This window comes from Mya arenaria, chromosome 15 (genome assembly GCF_026914265.1).
Source record: "Mya arenaria isolate MELC-2E11 chromosome 15, ASM2691426v1".
Classification (NCBI taxonomy): Eukaryota; Metazoa; Mollusca; class Bivalvia; order Myida; family Myidae; genus Mya; species Mya arenaria.
Window position 1 is genome coordinate 3,427,376 of NC_069136.1, and position 27,657 is coordinate 3,455,032.

The following is a 27,657-nucleotide window of genomic DNA, read 5'->3' on the forward strand; positions in this document are numbered from 1 at the left end:
CATCAGATTACATATATTACTCGCGCATTACAATCCATTACGTGCTTTGATTATTACTTATAATATGCAAAAACATTCAAATATTAAAATATTTCTAAAATCTTGAAACCAATCAAGTAACTATTAATTGACCAGTATATGCATATGGTTAAGCGTGTGCATTACGTCATCGATAACAAATTCTTATATTAGTAAATTTAGAATAGCTTAAGCAAAATTACGAGTTTCCTCACATAGACTATGTATAGAGACTGGAAGATGGGCTAGACCTGTATCAATACCCGTACATGAGAGAAAATGTATCGAATGTAATATTTTAGAAGATGAATACCATTTTGTTATTGAATGTCCATTGTATAATGATATTCGAAACTCTTTATTGCCATCCGACTATTTACGACATCCTAGTATGCACAAATTTATAGAGTTGATTAACACTAAAAATGAAAGAACATTGAAGAATTTGAGAGTATTTGTCTACAAAGCTTTTCACATTTTGTCAAACAGACATTTTGTAACAGTCTAGTATTATAGCCATTGTCATAAAATTTATTAGTTAATATGTTACCGCACAAGTACATATTATTTGTATTTGTCACCATTGTGCACTTTATGCCTCATGGGTTTACGACCTTCTGGTTTATTATAAATAAAACTTGAAACTTGAAACTTATTAGCGAACGCCAGGCGATATGCTTGAGTTTATTGTCTGTAATGTGCTGCATATCGTCATTTAATTTGACCAAAGTAATTTTATATTTGTAAAGGATGTCTCAAGCAGATAATAGTGTCACTTTAATTAAAATCGCTAGTTTGCAAGTGGCAGTTACCTTTAATAAATAAATAAAAAAAACAATAGCCTGATTTACTGATATGAAATCATACATGTAAAACAAGTTTTAATGTAGATCAGATATTATAAGTAAGTTTCTTATATCGTTTGACTGTTGTCAATAAGTCCTTAGGCAAAGAAATCATAACGTTAACGGTTCATATATGCCCAGCACAAAACTGTAAAAATTAAACAAGAACCATTATGAAAAATATATATTTATTCAATTTGTAAAGGAATGGTATAGCCTAACTTAAGATGAACTTCGTGCGTTTACTATCGTCGTAGACCAGATAAAACGGCACCTTTACAATAGTTGCCGTTATATCGCTTGCCTCTTATTATATTGAAATATCTTACTCTAAAGTAAATTATTTGTTTGTATTTGCTATTTTCATCAACAATCATTTCTTCTATATCTTCCTTTGTAAAAGACATTTGGAGGAACAAATAAGACATAAATTTCGCTTTGTTATTTGATGTGTATTTACCCCATTTAATATCCCATATGCTAGCAGGCAGGCAATCGGTACCCTTGATTTAACTAGCTGCTGGGCCGGCAACCGGCCTTGCCAGAACAAGCCCCGTGTGAAACTCGAACTTTCGACATCCTGTTCCGTAGACCTTAAACACTTGCAGACGGTACTATAAGAGACGCTCAACAAGAGATGTAAATGTTCAAAACAACACAACCTGATCACACATGCATCAAAATAAGACGTGTATCAAGGAAAACAATTTCAACTATAATAAACATGAATTAAATGTCCCAAAATCAAGGACTAGAAAACATGAAATTACGCTTTAAAAAGCATGTGCTCTTAATTGTTCATTATCTGCAATGGTAAAGGTGGATTGGTGTATCGCACGGCGGTTTTATCAGTACACTCTGATGTTTAACTATATCACGTAATATGGTCAAATAAAAAAGTAGTAGTCTTTAAAGGCGAGATATTGCCTTAGTTTTTTTCTTCCGACTTACAACTTGCATACATATATTCTCATTTTGGAACTGTTATCAGTGTATTAAAGGGTCAGAGCGTCTACTGAATTGTTCCTGAATGATAGTGGAAATTTCGTAACTGATAGAGCGTCTCCTTTCTGAGATTTGTCAGCTGGCAGTCAACTAGACTTGTGTCAAACAAGTTTGCTCTCAAACACAGTGTCGTGTTGCATCCGCTAGTGTTCGTTTCGAATGATTTGTAAAGTAATAACATTAAATTAAGAAAGACACTGTTCTATCGGCACAACGTTTTTGAACATATATTTGGATATTAAAGAATTGACAACATGTTAGCCGCTTTAATTGTGTGTGCTCTCGGCCTTGCTACCACTGTAATATGTGGTAAGTTTACTGCTTTTAGTTGTTTTTTATTAAATAACGTTGGGCGAATGCTTTTTCTTAAACGCATGTTTCCAGATATAGAACAAACGATCAATGAAATAAGTTATATACTTGTTACTTGTCCTTGTACAATTGTTCACGCAATTTACAATGGTGCAAGAAATTAACGCAGATAGTCATGTTCACGATACTCAATGTAAATTTTAGTGAGCATATATTTATTCAATGGAATCAATATTTTATGGATGATGTAATGTTTGAATTGGTCAGTATCAAAGTAAAATTTGACTTTGCTTATTTCGGACATCATAATTATGTTAACAGAGCATTAGCATCGGTTTGAGTTAAGTTTCATTCGGAACGCATTCATCAAACAGCAAGATCAATGTGTTAAGCCTTAATCAACCATGTGTCACGACCGATTGCAAAATTCTTGGGTCGTATGCAAAAATTATCGTTATTTCGAAATTATTTCGGTCCCGATTATATTCTTTAATTGTTTAACTGAATTTTTAATCTTTAATCCAAAATAGTCCGAAATACTCGTTATCTCGAAGTAAAAATTACGGTCCCGATTTGGTACTTCACATCTTCTTATCAATCCTTATTTCGAACTAGATCATCTCACACCATATTGCGAATGCACTCGGGCATCGGTTGAGGTGACAATGGAGCACGATTAGCGCTTGTTAAAGAATGACATTGAGCACGCGTATGTTACAAACATCTATGTCAGAAAATGAGCGATTCATTTAGGTGAGAGAGAGAGAGAGAGAGAGAGATTCTTTATTTCCTCCGATATGAAGAGACATGACACATTATAATCAGAACATAATACAAAGAAACATATTGAACAAAATTTTACATAAATTATATACAAACAAACAAATATATCAGATAAGAAGGATAACTATAAATCACACATCTAGTAATACTGTATGATAACTATGCATCTATACATGTACTAATACAGTGAATGAAACATAGTTTTGTAATTTCATTTACCTTCTCCCCAATCTAAGACGTCTTATTGTTATTTATTTGTTTACATATACTATAATTTCTTGTTTATATTTTGAATTTCTACCGTGCTAGCCCAAAATAACCCATAATGTATCGTATCGTATTGGGACGTTTAACCGACATTGCTATCTTCACGACTTAATATTTCACGTCATCTATAATTCGCGAACGCTGTGATTTTCCCTACGATCTAGGATTAAAGGTGTTCAACTGTAAATGAAACTCTTCAACTTTGTTGAAAAAAATGATTTCTTCTATATTGAATGTAAAGGAAACTGATAATGTTTTTACACCAAATATATGAAAAAAATCAAGGCCTAATTAAGAATGGCATATACATTATCATAGATTTAAAAAAAAAATAACTAAGAAGCTTGATGAATATGGTCCCATACAACAATAAACGAAGCGTTTAAAAACAATAACTTCCGAATACAATCTCAAAATGGGAACGTTTACCCAGCAAGTGCTCGCCAATCAGTTATGACCGTTTCTTATAAATTATTATACGATTATTTTGTGCGATGCAATTCGTACAAAATGTGTTTTTGAAAAAAAAAATGACAAACGCACGTTGGCATTTTCATTATGCAAACGTACGTAGTCTAGCTTAGATGGCAAACGCACGTAAGCACTCATAAAGAGGACTGAACGTATTTGCCGTTAGCTTCTTAAACTAAAATATGTATATTTACTTCTTCTATTTCTAATATCAATTAATATTAAGGTATGAATTTTTAATTCAAATCATCTATGTTATCATAATGGTACGATCATACGCATTAGAGAACGTTCAACACTTTATGTAGAATTACTTGGCTAGATAAGGCACCATTTTAGGATTTGGGGAAGCGTTAAAATGCGTTGAGTGTTGAGCAAAATTTTACGCAAGAAGATTTTATAAAAAAATCCAGAAATATCTGTATACAAAATGAACATGCGTTTGGGTCAAAATTGTCAGTACTACGCAATCAACAATGTCTTGAGCCGTTGTGGTGATTGCATTTGTTTTGAAAAAGATATTTTTAACAGGAAAGGAATTTTATCCCTTTTTTTCATTATTTTATGGAATATATTTCTAACTTTAAAAGAATTCATCAAGAATCAACAATTGTTGATTAGGTAGTCTGGGGCATTTGACACAACAACAATGTTATAATGTTCTCAAACTAAATTAAACATAAACTTTTGAAACGTTTTATATTTTGGCTTTCCCAACCCACGTTTGCACTGAGGGAGGCCCTTAAACTGCTTCCTTATGAAAAATGACATGATCATCAACTCAACTGAACTAAACTCAAATAGTGTTTACACGCATTTCTACATCAGTGTGTAAAAGGCAACACTCAGCGCTGCTTAACTAAACGACAGCAGCGTTAAACAATCTCCCATAACATGAAATTTGACATGAACGAAATTAATTCCGAGATATAACCATAATGATATTATGAAAATATGAAATCGAAATAAGCATAAACGATACGGTCGTGTGTCTGTGATGATGTGAGTATGATACAGTGAGTTTGTGTCATGTTGAATAAGGCAGCGATAGATATATAATATACACGTATTACACAACACATGAACTGTTCGTTAAAATGCTGATTGTGTACATACTTAAAAAAATACATTGCGGTTAGTACTCGAATCATTGTTCCGAATTACTGACGAATACCTGAACTATTTTTCACAATTCAGTAGTGCATTGGCAGCAATAATATGGAACACATATACAATCTGCATAGTTATAAGGCAAACATCAATGGCCGACAAGTTGAATTATAAATGATGTAAAAACGTTCGTGCATCATTCATTTTCTGGCGGACATAGGTACAATGTTTCATTTAATTATAAATCGAATTAATGCACGAGCTCTATTTAATTAAATTATGTATCTATTCGCATATAATCGGTAACGAGTATCTTTGAAACGTATCGCCTAGTCCTTTCCCATCGCTCACCACAAGGCCCCTTTTGTACAGCATAACATATTATGCAAATCAAATGTTACAGAATCATTATACCAAGTATGTTTTCCGATTCAAATAGAAAAAAATCAAACACGAGAGCACCTACGTTGCCTAGTAACTATGTTTATATCAAAATAAAGATTGAGTAGATAACTCCACCAAAAAGGGCGTACGACATTTTGTGTGTCATTTTGGCAAAAAATGGCATATTTGCCATTTTTGCCGTTTACCCTGTGCCATTAAACGGGGTTTATGTTTAAACTTTTGGCTACTGAGCTTGTTTCTGTAGTTTTCGCATAAGTATTGACTACGCACGATTACACATTATGAAAGCGCCTACGTGAGTTTGCCAAATCTGTGTTTCTTTCCCAAATGCATTTTTGTACGCACAAAAGAATCATATGACAAATTAAAACCAGAACTGAAAAATCGAAACAAAATGGTTGCTTTTTGTGGCGTTTCCCATATTATTCTAAAGGATGCTCTGTCGTTACAACGTTTAAGAATTGAATACTCTTAAAAATTGAAATAAGCGTGATCAATACGTTTACTCAAATAATAATAACATGTTTGTTTCAGAATGCGATGACCTTATGGCACATTGCGACCGATTGGATGAACGCTACTGTCTGCCGCCTTATGACGTTTACGCTCGTGAGATATGCCCCAGCCGTTGTGGTCTATGTGACGGTACAGTTCTCAGTTTTGTTATAATCGATGAGAATATTAAAGTTTGCAAATATTGGAGTACTTTTGAGATAAGTTTTTCATATAAAGGTTAGCATTTCTAAACGACACCATGAATGATTAAGATACGGTATTCATGTTTTCATACAAAACTCTTTATTTAAGGTTTGGTATATGATAACATAAACATTACCCCGATGAGCTTTATTCCGATATAAATAACAAACACATATAACATAGCAATGGGTGACTATTAAATGAACACCTCGGAATTAAAGCATATAGTCTTCAATATGTTACATATTTTAAAAATGTATTAGCAAAATCCGTTTATATTCATGTAGACAATTACAAAAAGTTAGATGGATTAGAACACTTTAAATCAATGAAAAACATCAACAAGGTATCAGAGCTAGGATTCCGCTAATTGACTTACCACTGTATAATGGTTGGGTTTTTCAAGATTATCAATAAAGGATACTCCTAAACAGCAAAGTGGCATTATGAACATGGGAAAATAGGCTAGTATAGTTATGCATAGTTGGTAAAAAAATACTAGTTTTAATTAGACTTGCTAGAAAAAAATCAGAAAGTATTATTTAGAAGGGGTATTTAATTTATCATGTTATTTAAATTACTTATATATTTTGCTGACATAATCCGAAAAGACATGGTCGCTCTTATGATTGGGTCAATCCCTACATAAAGGCAACCATCACAATCTCCGCATGGCCACTGCCCTGACAATATCAGTACCTGCCTCAGTGTGTGTATTTTTCATGGACATTTCATTTATTTAAACAGTAAGGACAAAACCTAAACATACCAACAGAAGTAACATTTATAGGTACACGTTTGATATAAATGGTATTTTAAAATAAGAATTGGGTCGATTGTATAATTATTAAAAACTAAATATGTATGGTATTATTAAAGTACAATACTAGTAACAGACAAAACAACTATCTATTTTAACAATTCTACAATTTCTGCTGTGTAAAATTTTAAATTAATACCTAATTCAAACTTGCCGGGGAAAAACAGTAGTTTTATGGATTCTATAAATGGTTGTTAAACAAAAAAATAGAACAAACAAAATAAGCATTAGACATAGAAACTAAATTTTGATAATCAATACTCGAAATTCCCGCTGAAATCTGTTCTGGTTTTTGAATACCGCATCTTGTCCAGTGGTTGCAAGCCATCACATTAAAGTCAAAACATCTTTTCCGTAAGACAAATTATTAAAAGTGTTCTTTTTTTGGAGTTATAAAAGGGTATTGATTTTGTTCTAAATTTTCTCTTGCTACAAAATGCGAAACAAGAGCTGAATTTCGATCTAATAAAATGTTTAAACAAAATAAGCCTGGTATTGATTTTCAAACTTTGCATAGTCATTGAATGATTTTCAGTTGCTAAGCTGCTTTTTGCACATTATAAAAATCTTGGCATCAACATTTAATGAACAATCTACCCCAACGGCTAAACTTTAACTTGATCTTCACAAACAATAGTGTGATTACGTATAATATTGAATTGCTCAATTTCTTTAACAGGCTTTGAGCCTACTGAAAATGCTTTAAATTTGTCAAGGTTAGTCTGCATTTGATAATCGAAATGCTACTTCATTCTGCAAGAGTGCCCTTAACAACATCAGGATTTTTACACCAAATAGAAAGAGTATTGTCATCTGCATAATTATACAAGTCTGCCTTATCGATACAATATTATATGTCATTGAGAAAAATGTTGAGGACTAGATTCCCTAATATTGATCCTTGTTGCACGCCCGGCAGGATGGAACCTCAATCGCTGTTATTTTGACGAAGTTAGACTTATTTCTGTATAAAGATAGCTTTGCATTAAAATACATGCTGGGCCTGAGAAACCATATGCAATGCGCATAACTTAGATGCGATCATGGGGAAAGCAGTCGAATGCGTTTGGGAGAGGTCCATTAGAGAAGCACCTACATATTTGTTCTCATAAAGGGCTTATTTTCAAGTCTTCCACCAGCTTTATCAGGATAGTTTGACATTCATATCTGGTTCTGAGAGTTGCCAGGAAATCTTTTGTCTTTATTAAAATGACTAACCAGTTGCTCGCTTATGAACCAATTATATAATTTGAACAATGATAATAAAATACTGACTGGTCTATACTTTTTTCTATAAAAGGCGTAGTCTTTCTATAAGAAAATGGTGGTTTGTGCTAACTTAAATCTGTATGGAGAGTATCCTTGGCTTATGATTTCATTGGTCATGTTTCGGACACACTATCTATGGCAGCATTGGTGACTTTGGGAGGAATCAGATCTGTTCCAGTTGGTTTCATTGCTTTTCACAAAAACAGGTGATATTTGGCAATATTCCGGTATTTTGTCAATACTAGGGTATTGATCTTTAAGCTGAATTCCCGATTTGCTATATTATCCGGAATACTAATATAAAATGTGTTCTTTTTATTTGCCTCCAGCTTTTGATTCTGTTATAGGTGTCTGCGTAACGAGTCTTTTTTAATATGTTTACAGTACCTAGAAGTTATAGTGGTGGATCCCCTTCTTGGCGTTTTTCTGTTTTACTGGACATGCTTGCAAATTACTTTTTTCAATAGCCGTGTGTAAGCCAAATATACATAATTCATATTCTCAACGATATGGGCGATATGGAACAATACATGGAAAAGTTGTTCATTAAAAGAGAGCCTAAATCAAAGTTTTTGGGTGACCTAAAAGTGACCGTCTTTTTCATATATGGCTCATAATGGTTTTTAATACTGCTTGATATAAGGTTGTGACTAGTGATGGGCAGATTATCGGGCGATAGTTGGTTAATCGCGGCGGGCTGAATGTCAACGATAGGTGACGACGTTTGTTTTTGATTGCTGAGTTAACAATTTGATGGAAAAAGTAATAAAATTGTTGTTGTTTTTATTCTATTTCATTCTCAAACCATCAAGCAATAAGTGTTATTACATTTACCAGAACCTACTACCTAGATGCAAAATTACACAAACGTTTCTGATAATTATCCATTAATCCGAATAATTAGTCGATCTGCCTATCCGGTTAATCGATGATAAAAATCGAGCTGAGCTAGAAGTAACAGTTGCTCAGGCCGCACTAAAAGTTGACAGTTCATTGGTGAGGATGACATCAATAGGTGTAAGCCTGCAGTTTTTCCTAAAACATTCCTATAGCTTTAATTGAGTTATAATTTTAAGCATGAAACCGAATATTCATTTTATAATTTCAGAGGTGAATGTTTCCCAGAAGAAGCGTTCCCATGGTGTCGTGCATCAGTGGGCTACTGAACACTGCTGGGACCACAGTTCCTCCCACCTTGCGGACCCATTCTGTGCTCTTCTCACTAACACTAGTATGTACATGTTATATGTAGATATGCTAGCGTCTGGTGGTGGCAATGTTACACATTTAGCGATTGGCATCAAACTAAGATGTAAAAATGCATGGTTTGAACTTTTTTCATATTGTAAAGTGGAAGTGGCTTACCAAATGTCACAAGAGAAGCTTTGTGTTTAATCCAGGTCATGATAATATTTCTAGTGTGTTATTTGCACCTTATTGGGTGGTATTGTTTGGTTCTAAATTTGGTTCCTTTGTTTGGTTTTGGAGAAATGTAAATGAACAATCAAAAGGTATGCATTTTTTCTGGCCTGAACCACTGGCCACAGTACGCCACATATTTTTGTAGAGTGATTGTCACTATCACAAAAGAACTCTTCTGCATTGAAGTATTCTATGCATCAATGAATATTGATGAAGTGTAAAAGTTGTAGTGTTCTTTTTTGAAAACATGCTCAAGTCTGATATTATTTGTAAAAATAGAATAATACTTGACACTGCAGCGCACAAAAGGTAAATAAGTTTGTTACATGGATGACAATACTAATAAGTCACTACTACTTTACACACCATCTCTCACATACGTAAATACTTCACTGCACGTCCGAAAAAGGTAAATGTGTCGTTACATATACACATCCTCGTATATAATAAAGATTTGATTAACACATCATTCATTAACAACTTATGCTTTCGACAACATTATAAATGTTGTTTTAATAATAGTAAATCATCGAAAACGATAAGTATTGATAATTTTTTATCATCATCAATTGAACATCTATGTTTAATTCCAAGTAGTTATAGATGTGTACAATGCATAATATTTTATTTTTTATCTTTTTACTTCTTTCGTCACGAGTAATCATACACTGATGTCTATGCCTCGTTCTGTTTGCAGCTACCCCACAACCAACGACAGGTAAGTCGAACAAAACAATTTGTACATGCAAACTTGTATAAGTAATGACTTTATTTTGCCTTAATATACTCAGACGTAGTACAGCATCACCTATACGATTCTAGTCTAAACTTGTGCAATAGCGAAATGAATCTAGCAATGAACCAAAATGGCTGTATCACCGTTTATATCAGAATTTTCACAGCTGTACCACCGTTAGAAAAATAAATGTGTTTAAATACAGTAACTGGTTATAAAATCACGTTTTGCATTTTAAAGTTACAACTTTTTGGGAACCTTTTACATCAACAACGGAGTTGCCTACTACTACCATTACAATGGCATCGACAACAAACGGTCAGCATCTTTCGCAGAGTTATTCCTGCTTTTTATACTGTTCTGGTGTTGCGAATGTGTTGCGTTTCCTTTCCTAATTAAAACCGCTTTTTTCTTCCTTGACTTGATATAATAGTGCCTGTAATCCCAATTCAGTTTATTTCAAATGTCAATGCTTCCTATGCGGTACATTTGTTTGACGAACTGTAAACCGAAGAATATATGGTTTATCCTTCGGTGTTTGTAGATATATTATAACATCGTTTTATATTAATCATAAAGCCATAACAGTAGCTTTAATATATTTCAAACAATTGGACGATTTCGCGTTATTCTAGACGTGATTTCTTTTTGTTCTGGGATTTTCATAGTGGAAAGTATTAGAAATATACTTTGAAACAATGATAAAGTCTTGAATCATGCAGTGCAGTACGTGAATGTGCTAACATCCATATCAGTTTATATGCTAAGTCAGCCCTTGTGAGATAAAACGTGACCTAGTTTCCATTTCTGTACAATTTAGACTGTCTTAAAATTTAGTCTAGACAGTGCAGTACGTTCATTTACGGGAACGGAATATTTAAAATATATGGTACATTTGGTAATTTAACTCGTGGGCTTAAAGCTAAATCGTAGTAGAAACTAGTGCAGTTCCGATTATGTGGGGCTAAAAGATAAAAAAGTGGGGACACCCCTGGTTGAAATCGATCCAAAAACGTTTTGTTCACCCATATAACTAGATCACTTTCTTGAATGATTATCCTATCTGATCTACCTGCATCTTCAAGTTAACATATTTTCATGCCAGTCGTTACCCTACAGCCCGGTCTTGTGACCTCTATATAACCGTCCATTTGGAGCGTTCTCTGTATAACGAGAAATACGCGAGTGTATCAAAGACCTGAAACTGCGAAAGGTGTATGGACAGTAACTTCTTATGGCAATACAATGAATGCTTAAAATATAAAAAAGAACTCTCATGATTTCAACAAAATCAAACACCATGTGTCATAATTCATACATGCAACGTGGTAAACATACCTTATTATAATATCCCGCCAACATATTTCCCTGCATACGATTGTATGCATGCCAAACAATTTTATACCTAATCCCTTGCCCCTAGAGTATGGGGCTCGAGTTAACATGTTTAGCCTGCTTTAGTCTATGTCATTATGAACAAATGTTAATATAAATTTATAAAAATGTCTCTCCTTACCAGTTGAAATAGGTTGAAGAGCAGTACATGTTCAAGCTTGTGAGGGTATGACCCCGAAGTATTTCATAAATCCTTAGGGTTTTGAAAAAAGAAACTACAATTGCATTCAAGCCTAGTAGCTTCAAGTTGATTGCATAATCATACTGTCAATTACACGTGCTTGTTTTTTTCTAATTTGAATAAATCTTTCTTGTCTGCATGCTAAAGCTATTGTTATACAACAGCAACGGGAGTGCATGTACAAGAGCATGGGTGGGAATGTGTCATAACACAACTCAGTGTTATTGCATAACTGTCAAGTTTATAGCCATTTATCACAATACAAGTGTAAAACTGAAAGTTACCCCACCCTATTCATCATGCAAAAGATATACAAATTGTGCTGGGGATCTCTCCTGAGCTCAATGTGATTTAACCAGCATCAACTGCGAGATGTGACCGTGCATGTTTTGTTGCATGTTTAAAGTCGTTTGTGCTATACTACTCTCGAAAATAGAAATTGAATGTGTTTGAAAATTACTTATACCCTTACCCATCGACGACATAAACAAAATAAAGGCTTGCACTTCTTCATGTACAAGCAAATTATTGTGTTCAAAAACGTATCAAAACAGAACATTTGAATTCATGCTTTGAAAACGATTCATTTTAGAAATGTTTCAATCAAATGAAAGCATAACAATTTCAGTATGAAGTTTTAGTATTAAATCACACAACGTACATTGTCACATCTCAAGCATGCAACACTCGCGTATTCGACCTTGTAAGCACGTTTATAAAGTTTCATGCACTTAATAGTATGCATGCCTCGCAGTTGTATAATGTAGCAAAGAACACTGGGCCATTGAACAAATGCATCTCTACTGCATTTGAAGTGCAGTTTATTTTTCATATTCACGAAAAGAGCCCTCTATACGAATCACTGTCTACATACAAAATATGTTTATAAAGATAAATTAAGCAAACGTACATGGAACGCTCCTCCAAAGACACAGAACTAAGAGACATGAGTTTAGACCGGGAATAATATATCCTCTAGCCCGCAATTTAAGTACGTCTTATTTTCGAAGAGCGAAGGGGAGGTAAAACGATAGCCTTTGCGTCGTTGTTGCCGTTGTCGTCAGCGTCGTCGGTGTTTCAAACTATAACCATGACTACACAACACACATATATTAACACGAAACTCAGAACAAATGTTCATGACACAGAGACGAGCGTTTGGCGTAAGACATACTCTGATTATTTTTTTTATTAACTCTGAATGCACATTAACTCTATTCCATTGCAAACCTTTATGTTGCTTGCATTTAGAAGCAATAACCATGCCATCCACCGTCACCACAACCAACTCTACAGGTATGCAAGTAAAAAAGCGAACCTAATCAAGCTAGCGTTCTTTACTCATATAGAGCTGAATGTTTCATAAATGAATGAAACTTTTTATTAAAATATAAAGTAACTGACACACACAGAAAGCTGTTAATTAAGTGAGTAATGATTCATCTAGAATGATCGCCATTTCAACAGAAAACTATTTCCATAACGTTCATTGAATGATTGATATACTAACTTCGTAATTCATTGATTTAATAATTGTTTGGAAGATGAACTATTATTTTGTGGCTTTTTCTGGTACAAATTACGTTATAAAAGTTTCTATCATATCATTCGCTTCACAATCTTTTGTTTCGTACGAAGTCATGTGTATTTGCTTTCCTGTGTTTGCCGCTGCTTGTCTGTGACTTCCAGAACCTACTTCAACAATATGAAGGGTCAACATGCCCCATTCATTTGTAACTCTTCAGTTTTGGAAAAAACAGCTGAGATATTGCAAAAGCATTGGCGAACTTTGACTATATCTTCGCAAAGCTCTTGTTTTAAAAAGGTTTAATTCTATCGATCGTATCTGTATTATGACATTTATTGGAGTCGTTTGTACTCTGCTTTGGTCTTACTCCATAGTGTACTTTTTATTCCGAATTAAATTCAATACCAGTTCAGGAATATTTTCAAAAACTTAGTCTTATAAAAATAAATTTCATGATAAGGTAGGTAGGAAGAGATAATGTACTTGCAAAAACATGTTACTGTATAATGAACCAGAATATTAAGACATTATAAGGTAAATATACAATTATGTATTTAGCAATTTAACTATTTTAGAGTGCATTTTTCAGTGTTTACGGTTGTTTTAAGTATAATTTTTGGTTAAAAAAGCTCTATTTTTGGTTGTTTAAATAGAACGTTTGATAAACAAAGCTCTATTAGTATCGGTATTTAACAAAACTGTTTAAACATAACGTTTGGTTAACAAAGCCGTATTTGCGAATATGTTAGTATAAGGCTTGGTAAGCAAATATGTATTACCGTTAGCTACGCTGTATTTGCGGTTGTTTAAGGAACTCATTTGGTTAACAAAGTTGTATTCAATGTTATTGAAGCATCGGATTTGGTTAACAAAACTGTTTTCGCGGTTTCGTACTATTCATTGTAGTGATACGTTATTAGAACAAAGATAAAAATATATTTTTCTCAGACTGAAGCAAAATTAAAATCAAGTAGCATTTCGATCTTAGTTATAGGGAGGGCATCTTGGACCACATCTGGGCCATTGGCATTTAGTAATAATAAACTTTCAAACTGATGTTAATTTTTATCATTTACTGATACCAATACAAAATTATAAGGAGCTTGTACACGTAGGATACGTACATATACTGAAGCAATTGATTAATTCATGGGCTTTTGTTTCATTTCAGTTCTACCCCTAACCACGGCTTCTAGTAAGTGATTCATTGAAAGCATTTGTTTTCATTTATTAATTGAGTGGGTTTTGATTCAAATTTGTTAGAAATTATAACTTGTTCATTTGCCTTGTTTTTAGAAGAAAACAGTACTGTGCAGGAAATCATGGTGATTTGATTGTTTTTGTTTTAACAGTACTGTTTGTCTTACATACATTTTGTCGGAACCTGAAATACGCTTTACAATAAAGATCTAACATGATGTTGAAATGATTTAAGTTCGGTCAAGGCCATTCCTTGTGGTGGTGACACACAAATGACGCATTGTACAGATTACTAAGTTAACGCTGTGCCAACATCATACTTATTAGCCTGAGCTTATATGTTTTAATTTTCGATTTTCGTTAAGACAACCTTGCCAGTGGCTGTAATATAGAACTGCGGCTTATTACGATATTGCAGTATTTATATGTTAGTTTGAATTTGAATTAGTACCGTCTCTAAAATTTCTTTACAAACTATATATATATATTATATTATATATATGTCATTTGTATATGTTTATTTGTATTTTGCAATAATATTGCATAAATCCATATACACACTGTTGTAATTAACCTTCTGTATAATGTATATATGTTTTGCTCTCCAACCTGGAGGAATAAAATACATATATCTATCTATCTAAAAGACTACTGACAAACGAGATAATGGAGCATGTGTGTTAAACGGTAAAATCCGTATCACAGGTGTTTGCCAATACGACATATTGGAGCATGTGTGTGTTATACAGTTTACTCCGTCACACACGGAGTTTCCAATACAAAAAGATTGGGCATGTGTGTTATACAGAGGACTCCGTATCACAGAAGTTTGCCAATACGAAATATTGGATCATGTGTTATTCAGTTAACCCCGTTTTACAGGGGGTTTCAAATACAAGATTATGGAGCATGTGTATTAAACAGTAAATTCTCTATGGCAGGAGTTTGTCGATACGAGAAGATAAAGAGTTTAGACATCCAGGCCACCAATTTTGCCAAGGATTTGACAATTATTCAGAACGCCAATGTTGAACTGGACCAGTCGGTTCATTTGTTGGGAGACGTTGTCTTCTGTCAGGGCGTGTGTGAACAATCTTTTCTAGCCGAGGGTCCGCTCACCGGATATGAGTGCTGGGCATTTACCTTCAACGATGTTGACAAGTATGTGTTATAATATAAATAATATATATATATATATGTGTATATATATAATAAGTCGTCGGTCAGGATAGAAATATCCAACGCAAGGGCTCATGCGGAAGCTGATAATGGAGCTGCCACGCAGCGTGCGTTGAAATACATAGGAAATACATTTTTGTCGTCTAACCTTTATATTGTTTGTATGGTTTAGTTGAAGTAGCAGACTAATGTTTGTACATTTTACAAAGTATGGGATGCTATCTGGTTAACTGACATCATGACATGTAGTAGTTTCAGGTCAATTTGGATGTCAAATTGTTTCTCTAAATATTTGCCTTTTGAAAAGTGTAATTATATTTATTGCAAATTATATATTATCATTACCACCTAGTTGAATGGCAAACATTTAGTTTTGATAAACTACTAAATTAAAATAATTAAGAAGACACTCATAAGGTGCAATTGTCCAGTACATATAAAGCAAAGGAGAGATGGTTTAGTGGTACTGGTATCTGCCCCTCCGCTAATGGTGTGGGTTTGATACCTCCCAGGGGACCTATCTCATGGTCTCTGAAATCGGACACCGATACTGGTTTATACACAATAAAAGGACTCAAGTGTGATTTTAATTAGCCACCAGCTTACGTCATTAATTCGTATAATCAGAGTAAGTGGTTAAGTTACATTTGCAGATCAAATACAATGCAGAGAGATGAATTACATTATACCAGTTCGATCGTAGTTTACCACCAAAATCGAAACAAACGCTGAATGCTAACATTTATTGTATACATTTTATTATTCGTATTGTAACACTTCAGAATTGACTCGTTAAACGGATGCATTCCTTAACTGAAGAGCTTTCAAACAAAAAAGAACCATTATTTTTTTATCATAACTCATAGAGATGGTGTGGTCTGTTTTGCAACGATTATAAAATTGAAAGTCTCTTTATTAATGAGGATCTTGAATTGAGTGTTGATATGGCGATAATGAAAATGGTATTGTGGTAGAGACATATGCATTTTGTGTTCGAGTCTATCAAGGAGACTGTTGTATACTATAATATACATGTTTTTATCGTCTGCTACAAACAAAATGAGTTTGTTGATGAAATTCGGTTTTCAAGATACATCATTAAAATGGAAAGGAATCACATGCTAATTTATTATTTTAAAATATAATTTGCAAACCCAGCACTTACATATATGTGTAGACAATAATCTAAAAATCAGTTTCTCACCTTATCCCAAAAGCCGACCTTCTCTTATTAGCTGCGATAATCAACAACCTTCCAACTCGTTCACGGGTAAATGCCTTAATTAAACCCGAGTATAAGCAAATTAAATAATCAGCAATTTTTGAAGCTAACACTGTTTCAGGTCACCAGAAATTCGCCATTCGCCAGTCTCTTAGTTCGATCACTCTCCGCCCGACAAATACGAAGTAATCCGCATAATTTCCGACAGCAGTTACAGTGACAACTTCAAAACAGTTTACTTCGACGTTTATTATCACCAGACACATTGATGTTATATATTTAATTTCAAACGTTTTGACATAAACACATGTTACAAGTTCATCCGTGATCCACTGAATTAAAATATTGATTTATGTATTTATACGCGTTACAATTGTGTGTGTTATTAACATTGCGAGCAATTGCAAAAACAGTTTGTTGTATAAAGATCGATATGCACTGTTTATGCTAATTGTTTGTTAATTGTGTGTTTATAAAGAGGGATGCTACGAATAACTGTGTATTCTAAGATAAGGCTATTTTTTCCGGCATGCACTTTAATAGTTGAGTTATGCGGTCAAAATATGAGGCATTCAACGGTACGTATGCTAAAGGTCATGGTAGTTGAATAGAACAAACGCTGGAAGCATAACATAAAAGTGAAATTGTTTGTTTACGTGAGATATCGATTTATTATACCATCTCGTGATCACTGACGGTTTTCAGAAACATGTTCACTTGTGGGTTCGCTAGTCGTGAACATATGACTTTCAGTGCTCACTCGATGAAATAAAAATGATATATCAATCACTTAAACAAACAACAATAATCCTCTATATAACATCTCCAGATGCAACCTGTACTACTATACAAGTCCCCTGCAGGTGATTGACCCATCCATCTTCTCTAACAACTCTGAAACCATTCTATACCTGAAACGATGCTCTGATGGTAAGTGGCTGGTATTTAAAAGGTAAGTTTCCATACTTTTGTCGTGCCCATAGCTCCGTTTACACATGTGAAAGTTCTTTACTGTATAATTACGTCTGGTGTTTGTAAAATGATATACTTTATCTGAATAGGGAGCGCATGTCCATTTATCGATTATTTGTAGACCCTCCTACAACAATGGTGCCTACTGAAGCTACGACGACCCAACCGATGCCCTCAACCACCATAACACACGTCACTGACACCGTACCAGATGAAACCACAACAGAAATGGCAACCGCAGTATTTACTACCACAGACGACAACCAGAGCGGTACATCTACTAGTGCCTTAACAAGCACATTGGCTGCAAGTACAACTGTAAACGTTGCCGTCACGACAGCTACAACCCCAACCGCCGCTGTTACTACCGGGGCTATAAGTAGTTAAAAACATTTACTAATCAATGTTTGTATGACAAAGTTTTAATTGTTCTTTATAATATTTTATCAAACACGTTATCGAATGATATAAAAGAATGTTCTTCACCTATGCGATTCTTCTTTTCTAAATAACATTGGGAGTCATAGAATGGCGCTCTGTGAAGAAACTCAACACTTTCATAATTGAGTTCTAGACTAACTGGTGCAAGAAAAAGCGTAAAACAACAAAATCCCAAATTTCCTCTGAAATAATAACATAGTATATTGTGCAACAACTTGTCAAAAATGCAAACTAAGCAATAGTTTTACCAAGCGTTATAAACACGATTCAATCCGTTACGGTTTTGTGACAGTTTTTGTGCAGGTTTTATCTTTTTCTTTTAGTGACTATAAACAACGGCCAATCAGCTCTTTATCAAGTTAAATTAGTCCATAATATTATGATAAAAATCTGAATTAATGTTGCCACGATTTTTCGACAGAGGCTTTAATAATTGTCTTAATAATTAAATGATCTAAATGATATGGTTAACTGCAAAATATATATCTGTACGTTTCAGTCAATAGTGGACGACCCGATGTGTCAGGACTGACCCCTGTTAGCGCAAACACATACCAGCTAACTGGTGTGCCCTCTCCGGCTCCTGGTGAGTTTACGTTCCTATATATAACGCCCATTTGCATTGAATGATTATAAAATGTATCTCAATCATACCTGTTCTATATATGCAGATTACTTCTTCTAGGTGATACTATATAAAAAATATCCAGAGACACGTGTTTGTTCCCCAACAATCTTTATTGACCTGTTTCCCATGCACTGATATCTTTCAGACAGGTGTTTGTTTCCAAACACTCTTGTTTGATATGTTTCTCCTGCACTTATCTTTCAGACACGTGTTTGTTTTTATTGACATGTTTCCCATCTACTTATATCTTTCAGGAATGTGCTTCTTCCTTAACAATACATATAAGATGGGTGATCACTGGAATGACACGTGCAAATATGACTGCGAGTGTGTCGATACAACCTCCAACACAGCCCTCTGTCAGGACGTGTGAGTGATGGTTTGCAAAGTATTTTCTTTACAAACAAACTTGAAATTCAATTTGTTCGTTCAAACATATCGGCATTATTTCACTTTTATTTTATCATTTTGTAACAATTAAGCCCAAATGAGCACTTATTGCACATGGGCAGCGATTAAATCGCCAATTGTCCGGCGTCCAGCGTCAGTCAACAATTGCTTAACAACACATATCCACCTTAACCGCCATGCCAATTTTGATGATACTTCAAAGGGATGGCCTTGGGAAGTACTCTTTCAAAATTGGAAAGAGAATTATTTCTATGCATAACTCTTGTTTCAATGGCAACAAAATGGATAAACGTACAAAACGCATCTTAACCAAAGCCGTAAGGCCTAAAGCGAAGACAAAACTTGATAAACAGCTGGTCTTGGGATCATAATTCAGCGGGGGTCACCTGTTTTTCAAAGAGTTATTTAAGGAAATCTTCTTGTCCGAAACAGCTAATCCCAGACCGTCGATATTTCGTATGTATCATTATACGGTGGTCTTCTACAAAGATTGTTCAGAGGTTGTCCTTGGGATTGAAACTGGCCCTGCCCGGATGTCAATTGTTCTTTATATATATATATACAAAACCTTCGAAATATAATACTTCAATAATTGTCATCCCTCGTAGTTTAGGGCCGGCCCGTTGTTCTACGGAGAAACCTACAGTCGTGAAAAACTTTACCTATTTATATCCAATATGCCAGGTGCCTTTATGAATGCTATCGGTAGACCTCGATTTAACACGCTGCTGGGTCGTCCATTCGAACCTTCGACCTCTTGCTCTGTACTTCGAAACTTAATCGTTTATTAAGAGCTATACTCGTTATATCTTTGCCTACTTTTATGAAATATCGCATAAGAGCGATATAAAATCAGACATAGTTCGCTATGTATTTAATTGCCTCAGGAAAAATGAAAGTAAGTTAAATAGGCTTCATATTTCATATTAATAAAGCCCGCATGGCAATTTATGACCAAAGCAAAAATATTCAAATAGTACACTCGTTTCACAGCTTCTCCATTGTGTTACAGTTGCCCGCATTTCGACTCTATCCGCGCCGGTTGTCAAATTGTGAAGGATGACGGCGACTGCTGTGCTCGCCTTGATTGCGTAAACGGAACGAACGTCAATTCAACTGTCAGCCCTACCGCTAGTAAGTCATTATATGTCCTGAATATGACTTAGTGATTCTTGAAAAGAGAATCCCGCTTAAGACTTAAATCCCGTTGAGTGTTTGCTGTGGTTAACTATATTTGTAAGCAAACCGAGAATGCTAGTTAACATTTGTTGTTTTTTTCTTCTTCTTAATGATATCTCTTTATGGAACCTATTTCATAAAAACGTATTCCTCAACAAATGAGGTAAACCTCGTTTCCGCAAAACATTCTCCGCTCGGGTCGGAATGAACATATCTTACACTCTCGGCCATGGAAGATACTTATAATCGTTTCGAAACGCAACCAAACTCATATAATGATTTAAAGCCCAGTTTATAGACTACGTTATATAGACAACACGATTATATATTTACGTTGGATCTTCGAACACCTGCATATAGTGTCGTAAGGCATCATGCGTATAGCACGATCGCTTTTGAAATGATTTTTCAAAGCAGGAATAATATAATTGATATTTTGAATATCTCGTTTGATTTTTCGGTTCAGACAAAGTGTATTTCATTCATTTTCTAAAACGTTGTATTAAATTTGTGGTGTTTGCCTATTAAAAAAACAAAAATTATTGACCTTACGATTTGAAGGCGCCATGTTTGCGCTAGATTTTTCGAGTTAAAAAATGAAACGTTTCGCTCTATTGAGTGCAGTCCTACAAAAAGTTCCTAATCATTGGGAACTCGAAGTAATCATTACATTCAAGAGGCAAAATACTTTAGAATCATGACATGATAGAATAGACATATGCAAATTGAAAGAACGGCAACCAATATTGCAACTGATAATTGTAAGTATACTTATATTCATATGAAGAAGATTGTTTGAAGAACTGCATCGTTGAAATGGTAAAGTTTCTTTTTTTCTATTTCAACGTAATCTGAAATGCGGCCAATCAGTCAACAGTTGAACACATACGTTCAAAGACAGATTTTACAACAAACCGTCATGATTAAGTGGATATATCCATATCAAATTGATTTTTGTTACAGATTGTGTTGACAACCTGCCAACGTGTGATTACTATGGCGATGACGCATGCATGGGCTCTTTTGAACCTTGGGCAAAGGCAAACTGTGCTCTTAGATGCGGATTCTGCGGTACGTGAAGGAAGTAAAGTATCAGAACCCAGTTTCCAGTCACTGGAACAGTAATAGTGCTTACATATTAAATAATATTATTTCAGTCCTGAGAATGGAGTGTTCCTGACGTAATATAAATGTACTGCATTCTCATTTCAGTATTTACTTAGCCACGTTAGAGTTTTGTACCACTTAACAAGATCAGAGTAAGGTTTGGTCAGCTGGGCATCTAGTGGTTTACATTTGATTTATATTTGGACATACTGTTGAAGAAATAAAAATTTATAAAAAGTCACATGTGTTTAAAATATTAAATGCACTCTTCAGATAACCAGCCCCCATGTCTAGACCGGCTTTCCTACTGCAGTCTCTACGATATGGTAAACGACTGTGCCCAGTATGAGGGCTGGGCCCGCCACAACTGTAGATCCAGCTGCAACCTTTGCTCTGTCCCAACCCATAGCACCGCCGCCTTTGCCGTCACCAATATGACAACATCTGCCGTGGAGACGTCTCCTCCAACCCCTCCTGCCACAACAGTTGCCTCCAAAACAACTTTAGCTGCTGCAACAGTCCAGACGGGAGGTAAATACACAACACTATAGTATTTTGTTTATAATGCAACTTCAGTCATGGTTGAGGTCAGTTCGTTTTGAATATTTAGTCATCAGCCTATTCAAAAATACCTCTTTTGAAATGACAAAATGTAAACTAAGTATAAAATGCAAACACCTTTCATCAATGCAATTTAATATATGTTTACCAGGAGAATTGTGTATCTAAATGAGATGATTTGTGGAAGTTCCAGGAGGTTTCGCACCCAGTGTGTTAGCACCCCAAAGATTGGTCGTTGTCAACGCAAACACATATAAGATGAACGGTGGGCTATCGCCGGTCGCTGGTGAGGATAATATTCTTATGCAATTCGAAATGTTAATGAAAAATATCTCAAACATATTTCTATCTCCTGTTCCTAATAACAATGCATATAATAAATGAAGAAGCTTACCAGAAAAAAACAGTTTTTTTTTATGTTTTTAAACCACTCATATCATTCGGCCATTGCTTTCAGCTTCTGCCTGAACAATCTTAACATACATGTTTCCCATTCACAACTATCTTCCAGACACTTTTTTCCGGACAAGTCCTTTTGTGACATACTTGTAATTCATCATATATTTAAGTCGCGTATTTCGGAACAATATTTACTGACATGCTTCCAAAACTCTTATATCTTTTAGAGACGTGTTTCTCTCTAAAACATGTACTGCCATGTTTCCTGTGCTCCTTTCCGACATACATGTGGTTCGTTTTAAACCATCTGTATTGACATGTTCCCCATTCACTTATATTCTCCAGACACTTGTTACTTTCTGAACAATACGTATAAGAGTGGTGAGCACTGGAATGACACATGCAAGTATGACTGCGAGTGTATCGACACATCCTCCAACACAGCCCTCTGTCATAACGTGTGAGTTGATGTTTGCATAGTAGTCTATAGAAACAATCTAATGTTTAATTTTGTGACATTTTGTTTCCTTAAATAGTACCTGATTAGTACAACACACAAGTATTATAAACAGGAAATGTTAATAGAGGATTGATTCCAATCTTTTATGCATTTTAAGAGTGTGCAGGTTTCGGCAACTGCACGCTTATGTTCATATTGTATGTATAAACCAAAGCTGAATTGAATCGCTTAATGACACAAAACATATTTGCCGAAACAAAACATATTTATCACAAATAATGATCTGTAGTCACAGTGCATATGGCACTGACTAAATCGACCATTAAAGCAATACTTTTGTGTACTAATACTGTGTAAAAGCACCTAATTTTTCAATGCGGTCGCTTATTAGGCTGTTGTTGTTTTTCAAACTATGTAGTAAACCTCGGGTGAGTGACGATGCGGAGCTCAAGTGAAATTTACGCTATCTAAGCTATAAAACCGAGTAAAAATTCCTCTTCTTGGGCATTTTGTAGTACAAATCGAGGAAAAAGCGACAGAATGCGCCCTGAATTGATTAATTATTTTGTGGTTGATTGCTCACAAACCGGGATTAACGCCAAGTGAGCTTCGACCGAATGTGCCAAGACGGTTATGCCAACATTCACTGACATTAAATATTCAGCTTGTCACTGTAGCTTCCTTAAAGGTTAAAACAAGGCAAAATGGGGCCCTAGCGTGTTCATTGGCACGACAAATGTTTACAACGACCCTGATGAAGTCGATGGCCAATTTTCACTCAACGGCTCGGCCACGCCTTGTATTAAACTCGTATTATTAATAATGTTAAAATATTTGTCTAGTTTCGTTGGAGACAGATTGATAATAACAACCCGTGAGGTAGAAGTGGAGAACTTATTCGTATTTCAATAGTTAAACTTAAAATACTTCTTTCCTACCAATTCATCTCACAGATTGCATTAAACGACATTTAATCTGAAAACAGTCGCCACACTTTTATTCAATTAAATCAGGAAAATATATAAGAAAGCATATTTTTCTTCTCTTTTCATATGGCTTAGCCTTATGGCAATCCATGTGCAATTTAAATGACAGATAGTACATTCGTTTAACAGCTTCTTCATTACGTTACAGTTGCCCGTACTACAATTCCATCCCCGTTGGTTGTCAGATTGTGAAAGATGACGGCGACTGCTGTGCTCGCCTTGATTGCGTGAACGGAACGGATGTCAATTCAACAGTCAGCCCTACCGCCAGTAAGTCATTGTATGTCTTGAATGTGACTGACTCTTTTAAATAGAATCTCGATTAAGTCAGCCCGAAAATATTTGCCTTTAGTTGTCCGGTTAGCGCAGTGGTAAGCGCACTCGCTTCATACCAAGGCAACCCGGGTTCGATTCCCGTCCAGAGTGCAGGTAACTGGTTAGTGATCATCAAGCCGGACACTTGGGGTTTCTCCGGACATTCTGTTTTCCCCCATAACACAAGACCACACTATTGCGCAACATAGTGCCAACAAGAGGGGCTTTGTATAAGTAATATCTTTCTTTACAATCGTTATAAAATGTTTAATTTATAAACTAGTCGCAAGCGAAACAAGGATGTTGCTTTTATATGTATTGCTTGTTTTTTTATCCTGTTGCGTTTTTGTTGTTGTTTCTTAATAAATAACAACTTAACAAATAAAACTTAAAGCTTCGTAACAAAATTGTAGTGTAAGTTAAATGTCACCTTTTCGGCATAAGACAATTTAAGGTTATGGGGAAAATCATTATTGTCAGTCTATCGGACTTTCATTTCGCCTGCTTAGTACGGCATACTTGAAGGGCCCGTGCTATTAGACGTCGTTGTCGTTGTACGTGTCGCCCAACACGTAACGTCCAATTTTTATATCTGCCTTCTAGCCTAAGTCTCAGTTATTCAATAGTTACCAAATTTGGTTACATTGATAAATTGCATCCGTTATCGAGGAAGTTCGATCGACATGTTACTTTAAAGTTGTTATTCTTGTATTGCTAAAACGATGACATTTGTATGTTGTGCCCGTTCATATTCGAACAATACTTTTGACATACGTACTTAACTCGGTAAAGATATGTACAGAGATTCAGACCGCGGTCCATCAACAGCAAGATCTCATTAATCACTTAAGAATTTTAGTCTAACATTCGCGATTTTCACCCTTTTCTAATCCTTATCAACTAATTAAAAATTTTGTTACGTATTAGTATCTCAACTATGTTCAATCAACAACACCTTTTCATTTAATGGCCTTGAATGTTCACATTTGACTATCTTCACATAGTATCCTTTGGCACCTTCCTACCATCGAACGTGTCGACTGATCGCTTTTTACACGATTTTTAAAAGCAGAAATAAAATTGTTTTCGTCAGTTCAGACAAAGTGTTTTTCATTCTTTTGACTAAATAAAACGCCAAAGTGCTTGACCTTGCGATATACGGAAGAACGCTCGTGAGTACGAAGGCTCTATGTCTATACTAACTTCGTCAAGCTCAGACGTGAAGCGTTCCGCTATAATTTCAGCATTCTTGTCTCATAATTCCTACTAATATTCAATTCCAAACAAAGGAGACTCCAAGGAATTATAAAAACAATGTACCTTTTGATATAAACATATGCAAATTGAAACTTCGATTTCCAACAGTGGATCAATATGCAACTAAACATCGTTAACCTAATTATATGCGTAATGAACCACTGCAAACTAACTGCATCTTTGAAATGGTACAGTTCCGCAATACCTAAGTATTTTAAACGTAATCTTAAATACGCTCAATATGTAAACAGTAAAGTGCGCATATGTTATAAAAAACAGATTTAACAACAAACCGACTTGTTTAAGCTGATATTTCTATATTATAATCATTTTTTTTACAGATTGTGTTGACAAAAGGCAAAATTGTGATTACTATGGGGACAACGCATGCGTAGACGCTTTTGAGCCTTGGGCAAAGGCAAACTGTGCTTTGAGATGTGGATTCTGTGGTACGTGAAAGAAGTGAAGATACCCAGTTATCTGTCATTTGAATAAAAGTAATGTCAATACATGAAAAAATGTTATTTCTTTACAAACAAGCAGTGTTTCTGACGTAATTTTAATAACTGCATTCTTATTTTAGCAAGATCACATAAATATTTCGTCGTCTTGGCATCCTGTAGACTTAATTTGGTTCATTAATGGATATATTGTTTCAAGAAATATGAAATAAATTATACTGACGTATGTTTAAAACATTCAATATACTCTTCAGATTACCAGCCCCCATGCCTGGACTTGCTGTCTTTCTGCAGTCTTTACGATTTGCCGAACGACTGTGTCAATTATGAGGGCTGGGCGCGGCGCAACTGTAAATCCAGCTGCAACCTTTGCGCTGTCCCTACCCACAACACCACCACTGCTCCTTAGAGCCAACTCTGTACCCGTTGATATATGCATAGATTTTTTGTAATGTGAAGTGTGGAATCTGTTTGTGTTTAGAATGTATCTTGATTTCATATTGTCAATTTTTCTATGATGATTAAACGATTAAGATGTCTAATAAAGTTAATTAACAATTGATGTGTAGTATTTCTTACCAAAGCAAAGGAGCAAAGTTATGAAAGAGAATGAAACCACGACCAGATGTAATACAAATGATTTAATGAAATACGCAAGTAGTTGGTTCCTAACAAACTTACTCAGTAGCCCATATATCATTTCTATATAACACGTAGTTTAAAGTAAATGTTGTTATAGAAAATGCGATTGCTCGACAAACACAAGTTTACCACAGGAAACTAGCAACTGTTCATTTCCTTAAGAAATTCTGACTTTTGGCGTACATTTTGCATAGTAACAGGTACTCGAAAAGCAGAGAAAAACCAAAGCACAAAGGCCCACGATTTAAAGTTTTTACTTACCAATACCAAACATTGTCTTTGTATAAAAATCTCTGAAATACTTGTAAAGAAACTATATTAATACTGTGCCGATTGCGTGATGCTATTGTAATTTTGGTATGGCAGATACGGAGTTCAATGGTCATGAAGTAAAAAAGTTGACCAAAGGGTCGGTTCCCCGCATTGACATTAAACATATAAATCTTCATCCGGAATAGACATGAAACGTGGTTCCTTGTAACAGTGAAAAACACTGGCACATATTAAACACACACAAGTAACATTTCCTACAATACTAGCAACCTGTCTTTACGATTTGCCATAAAATCTAACAAGATTTTTATTCTCCATATGGATAATCCGGTGTTGTACTGTGTGATGTCTTATTGTCCATAAGCCTACAGATCAAGGTTATGTCTTTGTCATTGGATGACTTCGATATGATCGTAGTGCCATGCTTATTGCCGATCGAGCTTGAGTGTTGATATATGCAGCCACCAATGTTCTTTACACAGCTGGTAATTTCTATGAAAAAATAAAAAAGTTAAATTTTCCTTAAAGGGACTCGCTCATATTTTGTTGAACTTCACTTTATTTTAGTACGACGAAATAAAGGGTTGCAAATCATTAGTAGTGTTAAATCAAAGATACTGACGGCTGGAACCCTTCAACAAATGTTGAAAAATGCTCGAATATTGACTTTGAAATCTACGGTTTTAAATATTGTTAGT

The 27,657-nt window shown here is 34.9% G+C and overlaps 2 protein-coding genes across 4 annotated transcripts; both read left to right on the forward strand.

Annotated features, from left to right (window-relative positions):
- Positions 1-1,957: 1,957 nt before the first annotated feature.
- Positions 1,958-10,343, forward strand: LOC128220087 (uncharacterized). Its single transcript, XM_052928344.1, has 5 exons — positions 1,958-2,177; positions 5,751-5,861; positions 9,113-9,235; positions 10,124-10,144; positions 10,318-10,343. The coding sequence occupies exons 1-5, from the start codon at positions 2,123-2,125 to the stop codon at positions 10,341-10,343; spliced, it is 336 nt and encodes a 111-aa protein (XP_052784304.1). The 5' UTR covers positions 1,958-2,122.
- Positions 10,344-10,406: 63 nt separating this feature from the next.
- LOC128219723 (uncharacterized) lies at positions 10,407-26,604 on the forward strand. 3 transcript variants are annotated; one of them, XM_052927668.1, is made up of 15 exons: positions 10,407-10,480; positions 14,438-14,461; positions 15,408-15,627; positions 17,697-17,797; positions 17,961-18,221; positions 18,780-18,866; positions 19,163-19,277; positions 20,332-20,453; positions 21,462-21,569; positions 21,879-22,136; positions 22,354-22,452; positions 22,911-23,025; positions 24,160-24,281; positions 25,925-26,032; positions 26,299-26,604. In XM_052927668.1, the coding sequence occupies exons 1-15, from the start codon at positions 10,462-10,464 to the stop codon at positions 26,451-26,453; spliced, it is 1,914 nt and encodes a 637-aa protein (XP_052783628.1). In that variant the 5' UTR covers positions 10,407-10,461; the 3' UTR covers positions 26,454-26,604. The 3 variants fall into 3 exon arrangements, with proteins under 3 accessions (XP_052783628.1, XP_052783630.1, XP_052783629.1); XM_052927670.1 differs by having other exon boundaries at positions 22,360-22,452; XM_052927669.1 differs by having other exon boundaries at positions 17,961-18,218.
- Positions 26,605-27,657: the final 1,053 nt, after the last annotated feature.